At 32.2% G+C, this 18,406-nt stretch overlaps 2 protein-coding genes across 2 annotated transcripts; one reads left to right on the forward strand and one right to left on the reverse strand.

Moving 5' to 3' along the window:
- Nucleotides 1-244: 244 nt before the first annotated feature.
- LOC125066607 (transport and Golgi organization protein 1) lies at nucleotides 245-8,177 on the reverse strand. Its single transcript, XM_047674739.1, has 13 exons — nucleotides 8,002-8,177; nucleotides 6,168-7,919; nucleotides 5,767-5,966; nucleotides 5,257-5,548; nucleotides 4,731-4,927; nucleotides 3,905-4,036; nucleotides 3,465-3,613; nucleotides 3,013-3,114; nucleotides 2,506-2,717; nucleotides 2,087-2,222; nucleotides 1,591-1,779; nucleotides 826-938; nucleotides 245-456 (listed from the first exon to the last, which is right to left on the reverse strand). Exons 1-13 carry the CDS (start codon nucleotides 8,096-8,098, stop codon nucleotides 407-409), a joined length of 3,621 nt encoding a protein of 1,206 aa, XP_047530695.1. The 5' UTR covers nucleotides 8,099-8,177; the 3' UTR covers nucleotides 245-406.
- A 291-nt stretch (nucleotides 8,178-8,468) lies between these two features.
- On the forward strand, nucleotides 8,469-17,098 carry LOC125066296. Its single transcript, XM_047674329.1, has 7 exons — nucleotides 8,469-8,656; nucleotides 9,672-11,087; nucleotides 11,717-11,870; nucleotides 12,086-12,347; nucleotides 13,509-13,632; nucleotides 14,906-15,066; nucleotides 16,786-17,098. The coding sequence occupies exons 1-7, from the start codon at nucleotides 8,596-8,598 to the stop codon at nucleotides 17,005-17,007; spliced, it is 2,400 nt and encodes a 799-aa protein (XP_047530285.1). The 5' UTR covers nucleotides 8,469-8,595; the 3' UTR covers nucleotides 17,008-17,098.
- Nucleotides 17,099-18,406: the final 1,308 nt, after the last annotated feature.

An 18,406-nucleotide genomic window follows, 5' to 3' on the forward strand; every position in this document is an offset into this window, starting at 1 on the left:
ACGCCTATTATTTTATTAATCAAGGCTACTTGCTTTCATGCATGCCTGTTTCGTACGATAACCATTTTGGGTGACGTTTATTGTTACTTTAACGTAATAGCCTATATACAACTCAACATTGAATAATCAGGTTACAAAAATACTCCAGCTTTTAAAATATTAACACAGATTATAAATATAGAAATAAGTTTTTTTTGAATAGTGACTTTTGAAATGGGTTCAACGAAAAAAAAACTACAAATAATTGCAAACGAAACAATAAATCTTCAATTGTCAATTAAACACTACACCATATTATACAATAATATTTTCCAGTGGAGTTATTGAATTCCTCATTCCTCACTACCGTAACCACCAACAAAATACGATTTGGCTCCAAATTTAACTTTTAGGTAACATAACATTTTTACATTCCTTTTTCAGACTCGGACGAACATCCTGAACCAGAACTTGGGCCTGAAAACAAAAGAATGGGTAAAAATATAACATTTGAAAAAAAAAGACTACTGTCACATACGACAGAACAAAATACAGTCAATTTAAATTTATTGTTTAATGTTGTGTGGTAAAAGAAGCCAGCTCAGTAAAGCGGGGTCAAAAAACCACTCAGATCTACTCTTTAATTCGGAAATTACACAAAATATACAACCAATAACAGAATTAAAAATAAATATCTTAACTAACCAATAATTATTTTGTTGAGGCCAATTTTTTTTTTTATGAATTATAAGTTTACTTATAGTTGGTGTTGGTATCGGTTAACTGCAATATTTTTATTGAAAATAATATCTCAGAGTTAAACAATTTTGGACGATGTCGACATACCTGAGTGTCTGGAGTACCGCCGTGCTTGTTGCCTCCGCGTGGGACTGTCCGAGTTGTATTCTGTTTCAGTGTCGGGCGGTCCGTTCCGGGATCGTGATCCACGACCATTATACCTACAAATTATTATGTTATATCATACGAATATAAAACTCTTACAATTTAAAAGTATAATAATAATAATAAAAAAAATATATAAAAGTATATTTTTCTATGTTCAAAATATTGCATGAAATGTTTATAATGCACAGTTGTCAACAAAATAATGTTTTGAAATTTGATCATTTTACAAGATGGTCTTTTAAGAAAAATCGAATATTTAACTACTAACAATTCAATGATAATAATGCATTTAGAATACACTTCACGAGCTAGGATATTATTTTAATTTAATCATGTATTTAATTTTGTCCAGTGGCTTTATGGTGGCCTCTTTTGGTAGGTGCAAGCAACTTATAATTTATCTGACGTCTCTTAGAAAATCGCCTTTAGAATGCAATGAGTTTTTATTTTAATTATCACATTATATTGATTATATATAGGATGTCGCTTGATGACATTTAATTGGTGGTGGTTATTGATATTGTCCGGGAAGGAACACCTTTGTTTAGAACAGTACTATCCAAAGTACGGCCCACAATGTGAAAGAACCTTTATATTTCGGCGGCTCACCAGCATAATATGTAGTATTTTTTATTAGAATATATGCAACTCTTGTCTTGAAGGCAATGATCAGGAAACACATGTATGTGTCACATTTATACAAACCTATCTGTAGATCGTCTTCTTTGTCTGGGCGAGTAGGGGGAGCGACTTGGTCTCGGCGAGTAGCGGCTCTCGGGAGAGTATCGCATAGGCTCGGGCGAGTAGCGCCTGCCGGGGGAGTATCTGCTTTCTGGCGAGTAGCGGCTCTCAGGCGAGTACCGGCTATCGGGCGAGTAGCGCCGCTCGTTGTATCTATGAACGAAATTAATAGAAAATCGAATATTCTAAAAAATTGTTTTCTTCTAAGCCAAATTATTAATGACAATTGACTTTCGTATATAAAAATAATATAAAAATGATTTTGATTCGTAATTTTAATTCGAAATAGATACAAATTAGTTTAATTTTAACTGACAAGATCAAAATGTTATTGTTATATTATTATTCGAGCGTCTGTTTCACAATGACCGACTTTTTGCTTGCACGTTATTTAGAATCTGTATAACTGGAGAAAGCTTTGTTTTACACTATTTATAGATAAAGTGTTTATTTTTGTTACCTTGGAGGGTGTGGCGAAGGCAATCGGCCCAATGGGGGCGGGCGGGGCAGTGGTGGTAATAATGGGGGTAGGAAAGCCAGCGGCGGCGGAAGGGCTGCCGGCAGACCCACCTCTGCTTCCAACGGGGACGCTACCTCTGTAAAGAGATACCGTTTTTTTTACTTTTTCGTCATGTTTAAAACTCTTAATTTAAATTCAAAACAGGTCCAGAGACATTGGACATTATCAATAATGCTCCCGAAAGTGACGTATACACTGATATGAGCATCTAGATCAAGTGGTTCTAAAATAGTTAATAAAAAAAAATGTTTTTTTTTTAAATATAAACTTTATAGTTTTGTTGATACTTTTATTACAACAGAACTGGAATGACACTGTCGGTGTTTCCACTTCCGATATAAAGTAGAGGGGGTACGGACGCGCGTGCGGCGAGAAGGCGCCGTCGGCGCGGCTGGCGGCGTGCAGCTTGCGGCGCAGCGCGGCGGCGTCGTCGCGCGCGGCGTTGGCGTCGCGCCGCGCCTGGCGCGCCTCGAGCCACGCGGCGTGCGCGCGCGCCTCCACCTCGCCCACCGCCGTGCGCCGCGCCGACTCCTGCTCCGCCAGCTCCAGCGTCAGCGCGTCGCACTTCTCTCTGATACGAATACGTATTGCTTACTGTTTTGGGTACGTCCGACTTTAGGCATAAAACTGAAGCCCGTCATTTGGATGTGACCTTCGTTTTATGATGCGTAAATGGTAGGAATTAGACAGGACTGCAATGTCTTTAGGTCCGTCTAATCGATCCATTCTGAGTGTCTATTCATCAAACTGAGCTGAGATAAATAAATGTTGATTGCGATATTAAAACAATGTATATGATAATGATAGATCAAATATAATCTACATTGTTTTCATTTTCGCGAGTGAAGTTATTGGTACACACTTACTTGTATCTTTGCACTTCTCGTTGTAGTGACTCGATTTTTTCCACGGTGCTTGCCGATTCTCCTTGTTTGCTGAACCATAACGCTTCTTTGGTACTTAATTCCCTACAAAAAAAATTTTTGTCATGCAAACATAGATATAAATATTTGCCATTTTATAATCTACCAAATGACTCAAAAATATTTGTTTATTTATTTAGTATACGAATAAATAATAAATATAATTAAATATTGGACAACATCACATACATTACTCGGATCCCAATGGTAAATGGTACCACAAACACCCAGACCCAAGACAACATAGAAAACTAATGAACTTTTTCTACATCGACTCGGCCGGGAATCGAACCCGGAACTTCGGAAGGGCGTAGCTATGAAAACCGGTGTACGCACTACTCGACCACGGAGGTCGTCAAAAAAAAATACATTAAATATAAAATAAGATTTCTTACTTCATAAGTTCACTCTCTCGTTCTTGGAAGTATTTTCCTAGCACTTCGAGCCTCGTCATAGCCTCGGAGGTTTGCTGTCTGCATGTCTTGTAAGACTCTTGGATAGTTGTTAGTTCTTCTGCAATACGAGCCCTCTCCTTGTGTTCTGCCTGAACAGTTACATTTATTCATAAATATACATCGTAATCATGATCTAATTCGATATTGAAATAAAAAATATATAACTTAAACTTAATATAATATTTGTATCTTGTATGATTAAAGATAGTATAAAACATCATTGTCATAACTAATAAAGGAACATCCATTTCCAGTGTAGAATTTTTCATTCAAGTCGGTGGTAGATATTTGAAATTGAAAGAAAAATTATAGAATGAAGAATTAAGTTACATTTTGAAATAGCAAAGACGTGAAAAAAACTTTTAAAACATTAATTTTACCTCATATTTGGTCATAAATGTATTCTTCTCTTCTAATGCTTTAGATAATTTAGCTTTAATTTCTGTGTGGTCTATCAGTGAAGTTACATCAGTATTAGACAACGAACCACTTTTCAGTTCCTTTAATGCATCCTAGAATCAAAATGGAGGAAGAAAATTAATTACAGCAAATGTGTCAATTATATAATTACATCCATCTTTTAATAATTTTTAGGTAATTTTTTTGTTTTTAAATCTTTATGAAGTCTTCCTGACTGAATTCAACCATTCTCAATTGAGAATAATCAGATGTAAGTTATTATATTCAAAAGACTGTCCAAACTGGAACACTCTCATAATTCGAAGGGATGTCAATCCATCACAACTTAACATGCTTTCTAAAGTCCAGGTTGTTACTGTATTTTTAGACTGATTAACTGACACACTTTTGTATCTATGCGATAAGGGTTTGAACTCAAGGACTCAGGATCTAGAATCTTATATGTAATTGAAAGCAGCATTTTATTTGAGAACTATGTCTAATTATTCTTATATCTGTAATTTCATTATTCATTTCACATTCTGCAGTGAAAGTGCATTGTGAGAAAATTATACGACATGTGTATGAACCTGTATCGGACCAGCATTTTTTGGTTTAAGCCAAAAGCTAAATTCAATATAAGGAGATATGCACATTAATGGGATAAATATCGGTTTTTACTTTCAACATTATACTAATATTTAAATGCATGTACATTTCTTTTCTTCATGGACATAATTGAAACACAAACATTAAGATATTGAAACTGGAATATAAGCAACAAACAATATTTCAAAAGAAAATTACTTTAAGTGCTGCAATTTCATGTTTCTGTAATTCAATCTTATTGTGAGCATCTTTCAAGTTTTGATTAAGTTCATCCAGGTCTTTTTTTTGTTTTTTAAATTCTTCTAGTGCAGTTTCAGCCGATACATATTTTAATTGGAAATTATCTCTTTCTCGACTAACAGATACTAATTCTTCTTCAAATGCTTGTATTTTACCTGTAAAATATAATAATATTTTGTTTATATATTTATAGACACACTAATCGATTTTTTATATATAATAAATATACAAAGCGAAAAATTTTTATTTGTAAATGGGGATGACTATTTAATTTAAACATTATATAAAAGGGATTTAAAAGACCGATTGACTAAAACCAGCTCTCCTTTGGTAAGACTTAACACTTATGGTATTGATAGGTGCATTTAACAAATCTCCGTAATCAACTGTTATGAGGGTTCTATCGTGATTTGCATAAAATCATATTCTTTAACGATTATTTCTTAATAAAATTATTACTATTCTATAATTTAAAGAAATGTACCATTGAACTCTGCTATTTGCTCTTCAGAGTGAGCTCTTTCAGCTAAGAGTTCACTAAGAGTATTTTCAACTTCTCCTAAAGTATTTTGTAACTCTCCGGCTGTGTTTTCTGAGACTCTTAATAATTTTTCGTTGTCGTCTAATGAATTTCGCAGTCTTTCATTGTTTTCTTTTAACTCTTGTATTTCTTCTTTCAATGATTGAACCATGTCATCCATGCCAAAGGAGCTGTCTTCAATGCCAGCCAGTTTATTTTTAGTAGATGAGAGCTCCTCTTTAAGGATCTCACACTCCTAAAATTTAATAAGATTAATATGGATAAAATATTTGAATATAAATGTTTTAACTAAAATAATAAAATTCACTTGATAAGTATTAAGGAAATTTGTATTTAATAACAATTTTCCTAAAGACATTATAGTGAAAAATATACAAAGTTTATGTTTAAAAAATTATTAAACTAATATTACAATATTATTATATATTTTTGTAGAAATCAAATAAAAATTACCTTAGTAGAAAACAGCAATTCTCTCTGTAGGTTATTTATGTTACCTATGAGCCTACCGTCTTGTCTTTTACTTTCAATGTAGTAGTAGCCAAGGATGAACAAAATTACTGAGCCAGCTGTAGTTAAGAGGAAGGTGAGCAGCCGATTTGGTTTGTTAAGGGTTTCTCCATCACAGTACTCATCCGTAAAGCATGTATCCCCTGAAATTACAACATATTTATCAAAACTATAAAATGTCACATACACATTCAACAATAATCTTATCTTTAAGCAGAAAAAATATTGCCTAATACATACTGTTACAGAGTATATGGTTGAGAAATTAGCCTATTATGTCAAACAAACATGTCTAAATTAATAATTACATATTAAAAAATTCAATTTCAAATCAGTTTCCTTACCCGCTGAAGGGAAGAGAGCATTTGATTGTTCTTTACTACCCATGACAGAGTAATAGGTGTGAAAGATGTATTTTACAAATGAAAAACTTTCATGTGATGTTTCATCAATTTCAGGTTCTTTAACAAATTCAGGGTTAAAGATTGACTCAGGTGGAGGTGACTCTGTAGAAGTTGGCCACATATCTGCAATTGTTGTGTAAATACTTGATAGGATATTTTCACTATTCTCTTCGGTGTTAGATGCTTCTGTTGTAGGTGTATTAAATATTTGCTCAATTACACTCTCGGTTGAAGCAGTGTAGAAGTTGGAACCTACTTCAGGTGTTGTTACAGATTCAGACTCCTCTAGAGATGACTGTGGATTAGTTTCAGTTGTAAACATTTCTTGCTGAGTAATCTCTGTGGTTGTTTCAACAGTATTTTGTGATTCTATTGTAGTTTCCTTTAATAAATCTACAGATAGTGATTGGACGTTTAGACTGCTTGCATCATTCACAGGAACATCAGCAGGGGTATTAATGTTAGTGAATGTTGCTGGAATTGTTGCGGTAGTTGTCTCAGGTGTAGTCTGTATAACAGGTAAAATAGGCTCTTTATTATCCATAGGTGTATCTTGAGTTGAAAATTGTTCTATGGGTGGTTGTGGTGTTATAGTTTCTGGTTGAATATTCATTTGAGGAGTGGTGTCTTCTCCATTCATATTAAGTACATTATTAACTTTATTTGTTTCACTATCTATAATTATATCGGGATTTGATTCAGGCACTTGTGGTGTGTTGTCAGAAAGTTTCGGAATTATGACCGTATGGTCCTCGATATTATTTACTATGTTAGGATTATCAAGAGGCTCTTTTTTGGCTTCAATATTATTGATTATACTTGCTGGTAATATTAAATTTTGATGACTAATATCACTAACATCAGACTTTGATAAATCTGAATCTAAGTAATCTACTTTATCAGGCACTTTGACAGATTCTGCTGATACATTTTCACTATCACTTAATATTTGCTGTTGAGGAGACGTCTCCTCTGTTGGAGTAACTGTACTCGGTATTTTGAAATCTTGATTTATTGTGTCGTTACTTGTTGTTTGTGCATTTTGATTTAAACTATTATTGCTTTCTCCTTGTAGCGCATAATGATCATTTGTTATCTTATTATTGGTGTCAATATTCTGAAAAGTTTCAGATGTGTTTGTTTGTTCTACTTCAACAGGAGACAAACTCTTTTGCTCAGGAACATCTGAATCTGAATTAGTAGAAGACAAACCTACAAGATTTTCATTTAAAAATGTTTCAATATTTGTTGGATTGGGAGTCTTTTCATTGTCAACATTTTGCACAGAGTCCTGATTTGGTACTTGTTCTTGCGAAGATGGCATTGTACTTTCAGTGGACACAATTGTAGATGGAGTGGTAACATCTTGTTCAGAAACAGGTGGTTCTATTGGAAATATTGTAGTGCCTTCAACTATTTCATGTGCTTGCTGCACCTTATCAGGTTTAACATCTGCCTGATGTTTATCTCCTTCTATGGGCAGAATAAATTCAGGCTCTGCAATTTTTTTATACTCTCTTAAAAAATTTGAGTTAACAAATCCTGATTGACCGTTTATATCGGCGTACCATAATTCAGAATGCAGACCAGCTGATTTCATGTAAATAATAGCATCAGATTTTGCAGGAAACGATATTAAGTTGGGATCTCCACTGTTATAATTAATTAAGGTTGTAGCTTTGGATATAGGTTCTGAAAGTAATTATAATTATTATATATAGAATATTAAATTTAGGAAATATTAACGTAAACTAAACAGATAGTCATTACTTACTGCTACAATTTTCATTGACACATTTTACTTTATCTGGTAATCTACAGTGACTTGTCGAAAAGAATAAAACTAAAAAAATAAATTTTAACACAATCATTTTCGCATTATTATTAACATTCAATTACTACACAATACTACACATAATTATTAAAATTCACTAATACAAGACGGTAGGCCACATCATCTGTCAAGTCGGTATTTTGACGTTCCGTTATACGCATAGCGTATGCCGTATAGCACAATTTAACACATTTCACTTTGTTAATTTAATAATCAAAACAATATAAATTTGTTATATTACACAAAATGTCATACTTATGCTATTATGTTTCAATTCAATTTTATTTAAAAGTATATACAAAAAAAAGGAATTAATCATTTAACCATTCACAATTATTTATGAAGAATCGGTAAGAAGGGTAGGAAAAGAAAAATATGTAGGTAAAACTATTTTGTGAGTATTTCGTTTTTAGTACTTATCTATTTAAAATAAAATCGATCTGACATACGCACTATCTGCGATATATCATAAAAAAATGTAAAACATGGAAATGAATACGAAAGTAATTTTATTAAAGAAGATAAAATTTTAAAATGTCTACTCTATCTCATATTTCTTTAATCGACTTATCAAAGCAATTTAAATTTGCGATTGGTGAGAATTTTTAGATATATTAATTAATTATAGCTATTTATTTTTTGTTAGTAACCAAAAGTAGTGCAAAATTGAAAAAAAAGATTAGTCGTTCAGATTACTCAGAAAATTAATTTCTATTTAAATCATTCAGAGCCGAGATGGCCCAGTGGCTAGAACGCGTGTATCTTAACCGATGATTTCGGGTTCAAACCCAGGCAGGCACTGAAATTTCATGTGCTTAATTTGTGTTTATAATTCATCTCGTGCTCGGCGGTGAAGGAAAACATCGTGAGGAAGCCTGCATGTGTCTAATTTCAACGAAATTCTGCCACATGTGTATTCCGCCAACCCGCATTGGAGCAGCGTGGTGGAATATGTTCCAAACCTTCTCATCAAAGGGAGAGGAGGCCTTTATCCCAGCAGTGGGACATTTACGGGCTGCTAATGCTAAAATAATGCTAAATCATTCACGACCATTGACTCTCCGACGCTTTGAAAACTCATGCCTATACCTAAAGTAACAAATGTTTGAAAACGATGGAGTGTTAAGGAAAGGAGTAACGTCTCTGTGTATAAAAAAACCGTCGAAATGAGTTTAATTGGAGTGGCGCTACAATAACAATAGAGTTTACACGACAGTTATTTTAGATTATATTCAAAAAAAAATTCTGACTATATAAATAATTTAGCTTTTTTTATAATTGATTGTCGTTAATTCATCTAGTCCATTAACAACTATTAAATCCATACCGTACCCTTTGCCTGTGCTAGCGCCATTTTGGAGGTTTTTTGAACTGTTATTAACTGATTATAGCTGAAAACCTTTTTTCAAATTATCCCTCATATCAGACGGTTCTCCTTACCTTTGCCATCCATACTCAAGAGTATAGCTTTTTGTTTGACTTTTTTTACTGTTATTATAATATTTTTTTAATATTAAAATATACACACTAAATTTAACATCATTTATATATAAACAAAATTAATGTATTATTATTATATGAAGGGTAAAACGTACTATTCCAAATTACAGATGAAGAAACAAAAAAGAAAATATGTTTTGATGAAACATTGGTAATAAGTTGTGCTCATCATGAGGGTAGTTATAAATATGAGTCTTCTGATTCAGAAATTTCTTGCACGGATTCTTTAAAGACTAAGGACTCTGATAAAAAAATAGATCACGAACCAAATGAAATAAAAATGAATTTTGAAAACAAATGTGAGGTCAATAAAGAAGACGTAGAGGAAGAAGATAAAGATTTTCACTTCTTTTTTTTTCCGGATTGCAAAACTAAAGCGTCATCAAAAGACAGCAAGGCAAGTTTAATATTAGTAGATGGGTTTCCTATAATAAATTCTGCTGCTCTTAATCAACCATTGTGCACCTGTGCTGTTGATAAAGCAGGCAAATGTCCTTGTCATTTAAAAGTTCCATGTTTATGTGGAGCTAAGCAACGTGATGACTGTACCTGTATTCAAGCTCAAAACATCTGCGTATGTGAAGAAGGAAATCCCCAATTGGTATGTAAATGTAAACCTAGCAAGGTATGCTTGTGCGACCCTGATTATAAGCCTCAACCAATTTGTGTTTGTGCAAAAATTGATAAGCCATGTATATGCCAAACGGATAAATATCCTTATCCTGTTTGCGTATGTAAATGTAAACCTAATTCCCTTCAAAACTTAACTAAAAATCAAAATTATACCAGCGAGGGAAGCATGATCCAAACAGAAAATTCTACAATAAAGAATCAAGAAGAAGATACGGATCCTTGTACTTGTCAACAACCAAAACCAAAGTCTATATGTTTATGTAAAAAGGGAAAGGAGTGTATATGTGACCAAAACATGTGTATTTGCGATGTCCTGCCAACATGCGTGTGTGAAGCTGATGGGAAACTAATTTGTGAAAATAACGAATCTAAGACAGTCTGCAAATGCGAAGTCAAAGCAGAATGCACATGTTATGATAAATCACCTGATAATTGTGATTGTTTTCCTAAACCAAATTTGTGTACTTGTGGTAATCCTGAAAATTGTGTTTGTTTTTCGACCTGTGAATGCACTGATCCTTGTCTTTGTGATACCATTCCGGACACAAAACAAGAATGCACTTGCGATGAAAATCGTAAAGATATCGCTGATGGCTATGTTTGTACTTGTCCCCCCGAAAAAGAAGATGATAGAAAATTAAAGAAGGTAAGAGCTGGTAAACATGATCATCGATGGTGTCATGATGTTGATCCTAAGCATACATTTTTTGGATATGCATATGGGAGGCATAATAAAATATCATATAAAGAACAAGACAAAGAAAAGTTAAAGATTTTAGGTCTTTATGATGAAATAAAACAAGACGAAGTTTGTGAAATACATAAAGCGACAGTGCCTGTTTTCAAAAAAAAAGTGCAAAAGCCTTCTATTGATTGTTGTGGTGCTGTTGGAGGTAACGGAAATAATTATAAAAATATTAATTTACTATTTCATAGAGTAAACAGTCTAGTTTTAGTCGGCGTATTCATGTTATTTTTGTATGCCAAATAACTTTTCTCTTAAATACTAGAGCCAAAATGGCGCAATGGCTAAAGAACATAGTTAGGATCTTAACCGAAAATCACGGTTTCAAATCCTGACAAGCGCTATATCAATTTTGTGTTCTTAATTTGTGTTTGTAATTCACCAACTGCTCGGCTTGTGGAAAAAAATATGTCGGTAGAAAACCACATGGGCATTCATTGATAATCTCAGAAAACTCATGCGAAAATTACATGGATGGCAGTATTTAAAAGTAAAGCAAAAGTCATATCCCGTTAATGCCCCACTGCTAGGTTGAGGCGTCTTTCCCTTTCGAGGAGAAGGTTTATTTTACTATTCGGTTCAAATGCAGGTTGGTTCCAAGCTCACTGTCAATAATATCAATAAGCCCATCTATCAGTCCGCAAGGAATATCAATATGTTTGTAATATTATTCTTTGTGGCATGTGAGTCATAAATGGAAGCAGTAGAAAATAGATTTGTTTGGCTTAGTATTGTTTGTATTGTTCTGTTCTAAAACAACGTTACGTATTAATACAGGTATTAGTTTTAGCGTTGAAACGCTAGGAGAGGATAAAGATAAATTTCTCGTTCAAGTTGTATCTCATGCATCTAAAGAAGGAGCTAAAATTGGCTCCAAGCTTGTTAGCATTTTGGACTGCAATCTTCACATTTTAGAAGAAAATAGAGCAGAGTAAGATTTTTACTTAATTTTCATCAATTTATAGCATACGAAGCTTTGCTATAAATATCGTACTTATTGATTTAATACAAAATGAATTGTTCCAATATAGTTAAGAGTAATGTGTGTGTTAAGTGTAGTAAGAATTTGAATACTTTAAAATGTAAAAAAAAATATTACAGTCGGCCATAAAACTTTGACTGTGATTAAGAGTAATTTCATTTCAGGCACATAACAAAAAAGAATCTAACGAAGGAGCACAGAAGTTATATGACGATCTGTGAAAGCGGCTATTATAATAAAGTGACACGTATTTGCGGAGACAAACATTTTGTAAAACGGCTTTACCACTCCTTTGAAGCGGCTCGCAATTTTTTACTCGAAGGTGCTAATGTTGTGCTGCTTAGATACTTTGGAATAAGCAGATTTTGCGGTCACGTTAAAACCGATACCGTTCTGATAAACGGCACTATTTGTGAAAGCGTTTACGTAAGTAATTTTGGATGTAAAGTAAGATCTTTTTAAGAGGTTTAAATTATAATAATTTTAGTTGCTATAATTAGTAGTGGTTTATCAAGAATTCAGTCTAACATATATAATAACATGCTTCATCATTTTTATGCACTAAGACCATTTTTTTTGGATTGTATGTAACGAACATTGTGAAAATTGCACAGTAAAAAATAGCTTGACGCCAACGCCAATTCTGGTTAGCCCTTGCAGGCTCTAAGGAGAAGTATCCAGTGCCCAACAAACAAATATCCTTTATTTGGCTCCTACAACATTCAAGGGATAAATTCAGTGAATTTTTTATTTTGTGGGAGTTATATATAAACTTTTATTTATGATTATTTTTATTAAACCTATTTATATAATTGCAATGTCGAAATATTTGGTAAGTGCCGACAAAGTATGACCTTATCGAAACCGAAATTACACGTAATTTTAGCACATAATATGTGGATAATACGATCATCACGAAAATAAATATATTTATATATATATATGTTATGCGATATCAGCGCTTAATAGCCAATATCATGTAGATTTAAATGGGATAGTTGATTGATATTTTAATTCTTAGGCATTATGTTCTGTCATATTACAATGTTAAAAAAAATGCAAATTTTAACTAAAATAATTGTATGGTAATTTTTTAATATTCTTCGCGAGCACTTGCTAGTGTGATTTTGTATAAGCCCGTCTGGATAGGTACTACCAACTGCTTACATATACTACCGCCAAACAGTAATACTTAGTATTCTTGTGTTTCGGTGTAAAGAGTGCATTGACGTCAATCCTTTGTGTTTTTTTAATGTTTAATAATTATAATAAAATAAAACCTAACCTAATCTTTATTAACGCACTCGCAGATTTTATTTCCTAAGGTGGCGTTAAATCGTATTTACTAATAATTGTTATAAATTTATAAATTGTGTGTAATAATAGTAAATAAAGAAATAACTACAGACAAATGGGAAATAATATTTTAGCTCCAAAAAGTGGAGGCACATTGGCTATTTATGGAATGGTTAATATTTCTTTCGTCTGTGGGTGGTTATTACTTACCACCAGGTGACCAATTTGTCCGTCTGCCTACCAGGTTTCAATAAAATTTTCCACGTTTCTTATAATAATCTTTTACGTTAGGTTTGCTTGGGCGTTAGTCAAGCTATTGTGAATGGCAAGCCATTATTCGTCGTAAAAGTAGAACGTCACATCATTGAACCGTCAGGATTTATTCATCAAACATTGACAATTCTTACGCTAAGAGGTAAGCTAAGACGGTTAGTAAGTAACAGTAAAAATATCTACATCTACATTAGCTTGTGTGGTTGTTATTTTTTTACAATTTAATAAAGTATATGGAAGATCGATTTTCCGTTTAACCTTTTCTGATCTTAAATCCCTATAGTTATCACTATTGAGTTATTTACCGAAATGCTCTCTACCAATATGAAATAAAATTATGCGATTCAAATAAATTTTATGTTTTCTACTTAATTAGTAATTAATTGTAATAGATGGAAACTGATCACGTAAAATGCTCTGAATCTGATTTTATATTAGCTGGCCGCCCAGCTTTGCACGGGTGCAAATTGTTAATAAAAAATAAATATAACATATAAATATAATACCTTATAGCACTCAGGAATAATTTAAGCTAAATGATCCCTGAGTGCTATAAGGTTATTTATTATATTTAAATGAGATTTGCTTCTAGAATTGGAGCATTATTTGTGGACTTTTTCTCTAGATACAAAAAAACAAATTTTACCTCTTTACAATATAAGTATAGGTATAAGTTAGGACTTATGATCGAGTATACAGTAGATAGGACTGGCTGATGTCCGGTTAGTCAGACAGTTAATCAGACAAAAGACAATTCGTATACGCAAAGTCAAAAAAAAAAGTTGTGGAGTGATATATTGGCAATTTGAAATTAGAATTCGGAATGCGTCAATTTTGTTTTAATAAAATAACATATGTAAATAACCTATGTAATTTAATTGGCGTAAAAGAGTTTATAGTCTGTTTTTCCTAGTAGAATTTTGAATGTGTGACTGACGGCTTTTCATTTAATATAATCTTGTAAAACTATTCAAAAATACTCGTAAAAGCTTCATTGAATGAGGTTTTGTTTATGTCTTGTTAACAACTAAACATGAAATATACATTTAAATAACTTGATTTAGTGTTATAATATATTTTGATGATCGACTTCTAACACATGTATGTATGACACGAAAAAATAAAGTATTTTCGTTATTTTTTAAATCCTGATTTCTTTCGTTTGTTTTTCATGTTTTTACATTCTGTGCTTAGTCGTGTGAATAAATTGCATAATGTGTTTGTAAGTTAATTTACAACTGTGAATTAATTAAAGCAATTGCAGTAGTTGTTTTTAATATATGCTTGTAAATGTAAATGCTACGGTAACGTAACATTATAATTTTTTTGTTTCATTTATTACGTTGGTGTTGATTGTTAATCGTTTGATTTGATTTAGGTGTAAGCTTACGCATTAGATGATTGCATGTTCAAAGGTTATATGGTGAGTCACGAGTGGGCAGATAGTAGCTACATTTTCCATATTAACCCTCTCCTGCAAGTCGTCCCTGAAAGAGATGAAATAGAGTCCCACGAGCCGCTGCGTGAGAAATGGCGAAGCGATTTACAGCTGTTATCTGATTACCTCGATTTTAAGGTAATGTAAAAATAGATATATTTATTTAAAAGGTTACATAAAATGTAAAAAATATTTATGAGTCGGCTTGTGCATGTACTAAAAAAATTGAAGTTTGCTGACGTCACAAGTGTCATAATAGTGCCTTAATCGCATAAACAGGATATTCAATCTATACTATGATTATAAGCTAGAGAGTTATTTATTATAAAAATAATATTTATATTTCTAAGGAGCGGAGTTGTCAGCATAAATGGGATGCATATTATGCATGTATATTCCATTATATATTACATTTATATATGTATATGACGGCGGAGGGCCATCACCACAGTTATAGTTCATGGTTTTCTTATGTGGGCGTCTATCGGTGGGTGACGTAGGATCAAGAAAACACACTTGTACAATCAACCACAGTATAATGACTCAGTAACACAGTTTAATTCAATTTTTAAGATAAGAGGTAGAAGTTAAAAGGTCCACACATAATTTACATATATTTCACTAGTGATATAGTTTTCTGAATGTTCAACCGAATCAATGGCTTTTGATGAGTCATAAACAATCCCTAATGCATCCTTTGACTTCTTTTGGGCTTTATTTATATTATTAATAGCTCGATACCTGCGTCATAAATAATATTTATTTTCTATGAAGAGATTGTACCTCTAATAGTAATCTATATTTTTTTCAAATATTTTGTTGAGTGTTGTGAGTGATGTGAGTTTGACCTAGAATTGCTGGGGTCCGAAGAACTACCAGATTTAAATACTGGTATGACTACTAAGTTTAAATGTACCAAATTTTTTTAAACTGAAGCAACATTTTACTACTTTTACTACTTATTATTACTATGCAGGGTCAATTCTCTAGCAGTTTCACAATTAATAATTTTATAAATGTATTTTATTTAATCACGTAAATCCTTTTTTTTAATGTGTAACATAAGTTGCTAAAGCTTTTGCTTATATTTTATGTCTCGCAATTTTATATTTATTAAAAAAATTTGTGTATTAACTGCTTTAGAAGTATATACTACTATTATTTTAATGGTGTTGAATAATACGTTGGGCTTTTTATTAAAAGAAAAATATGGGGACGAAATAATAATAAGGAAAATATCGTAAGGAAACCTACATGTGTTAGTTTTAATGAAAATTTACCACATGTGTATCCATCAACCCGCTTTGGAGCAGCGTGGTGGAATATGATCCAAACCTCCTTGAAAGGAGAGGAGGCCTTTGCCCAGCTGTCGGAAAATTACCGGAAGTTACTGGGTATTGTGAAATATGAGGAGATTGATCATAATGTTACTTTTAAACGTCTCAAGCCGGCTACGTTCAAAAGAACGCACCTTATTTTTTATGGTTGTTTAATTTTTAAAAGTAAAATAAAAGATACTAGACATGCATAGTGATTTGAATTTAATTCAGGAATAATTATTTTATTTGAGTAGTTGTGGAATCTAGTGGAAGTTTATTCTAGTCGGCTCTAAGAACAATTTTACATCGATATATGAATTAGACAAAGATTTGAATTTAATACTAATTGTAGTCTAGTTATCCACAAATTTATATAGAAGTCTCCAATAATCTATTTATTGATTTAGAAATAAAAATATACAAATTTAGTAATTAATAAAGTCGTACTACTTTCGATATCATTCCACACCTATGATTAAAGCCATACTCGTCGTAATATGTGGTAGATATTAAATATTATCATCGATATTTTATTCAGAGCACACGTACATCTGAAGGAGGACGTTACGTGACGGAGAACGGCGAACTCACCGGGATAATTCGTGACTACCTTCAAACCTTGCTTCTTCTCCGTCCTCACGATGCCTTGCATTTTACTAGACATTATTTTGGATCAGCTCTATCTGCGTTAGATCTTCCTCACGACGAATACTTCGACCCTTGCACTAAACATGTTCGTTACTACTTTTTTGAAGAATAACATGAAACTATGTAGTTCTCTTTGTACATTCATTGATTTATATAATATTATATACGATTTTCTAAAAATTTCATTAAATTTTTCTTGTTAACTTTATTGTTTTATTTCTGATTATATTTTAAAGCAATTATATATTTTAATAATACGTCATATTAAAGTATTTCTATGTATTTATCACGTAGTTTTGTTGCAATTTAAATATCAGTTTGTTATAACCTATGTCGGTAATTTATATCGACTAAAGTTAATAGCGGGAGAAATTTCGTATTAAAATAGCTCATATTAACAAGCATCGTGGATTTTATTAATAACATATATTGCAATTTTTATGTGTCGACACAGAACGTCTATTTTGGATGGTAAATTATGGAAAAATTTGGTTAAATATTTTAGTTAAATCGATTATTTTACCTCATAAAGTAAAACAATTATTAATTAAAAAAACAAAAGAGAGCCGCACATTGAATGACAATAGGAGATTTTTCCTAATTGTATTTTTACTTCAGGACTATAAAATTTATAAAATAAAACAATAATAAATAAATATTCTGTGTACTGTTTCATGTGTATTATTACATTGTCTTCTTTTTCTAAATACAGTTCGGATCACTCAATAACAACACATATCTATACACATGTTGTTATTAATGGGATCAGAATTTTATAGCTAAACGTCTTATTTTATTAAATGTTTTTGTGACGTCGTCTAATATAAGTATCTGTAAGCTGTAGCCCAAATTTGCATTAATTAATGCTGCATTGCAATATAATAAATACGTTGCTCTGTCCGAATATCTATAAAAATAAATAAAAAGCAATACATCAATGGAATAAAATTTAAATAATCCAAATCGGTCGAATGGTCGGTGAATATATGCATATATAAAAGAATATACCTGCCGAACATAATATAACCTTCTGTTTTTGAAACCGGTTAAAAACGTTTCGCACACATGGGGTTTACATTACAGGCCTGAATGTCTGACTTGTAGAATTTCATTTTTAACAGTATTTTGATCACAGTCCAAAACATGAACAAATGTTTAAGTACCCTCAGTTTTTTAAATTTGGAACATTCGATATCTAACGAGATTTCATAAAATACTAAAACGTTTACTATAGAGAAAAAACAAACGGATTAAAGCTTTTCCGTTAACGTGACAAAACATTCGATACAGAAGTTATTCTTGGTATATTTCAGCATTTTGTTTATTTTATGATTGGTATGTCATTATCATTCATATGGAACCTGAAGACAGCTATAGAATACTTAGAGCTAGAATAATTTATTAGTTGGCACTTGATTAGCTCATTTAGGCAGGAATGCACAAGGCCATCCATTGTAAATTAGAAATTAGGAGATAAATTTGTCGAACTTCATATCTGACAAGTGAGATTG

Source organism: Vanessa atalanta, chromosome 9 (assembly GCF_905147765.1).
Source record: "Vanessa atalanta chromosome 9, ilVanAtal1.2, whole genome shotgun sequence".
Taxonomy (NCBI): Eukaryota; Metazoa; Arthropoda; class Insecta; order Lepidoptera; family Nymphalidae; genus Vanessa; species Vanessa atalanta.

Coding starts and splice junctions, on each gene's coding strand:
- LOC125066296 (XM_047674329.1), top strand. CDS start 8,596: ATGTCTACTCTATCTCATATTTCTTTAATCGACTTATCAAAGCAATTT. Junction 8,657..9,671: donor GCAATTTAAATTTGCGATTG/GTGAGAATTTTT, acceptor TCCAAATTACAG/ATGAAGAAACAAAAAAGAAA. Junction 15,067..16,785: donor CTGATTACCTCGATTTTAAG/GTAATGTAAAAA, acceptor TATTTTATTCAG/AGCACACGTACATCTGAAGG.
- LOC125066607 (XM_047674739.1), bottom strand. CDS start 8,098: ATGATTGTGTTAAAATTTATTTTTTTAGTTTTATTCTTTTCGACAAGT. Junction 3,614..3,904: donor CATTTATGACCAAATATGAG/GTAAAATTAATG, acceptor GTAACTGTTCAG/GCAGAACACAAGGAGAGGGC. Junction 457..825: donor GCGGTACTCCAGACACTCAG/GTATGTCGACAT, acceptor TTTTGTTTTCAG/GCCCAAGTTCTGGTTCAGGA.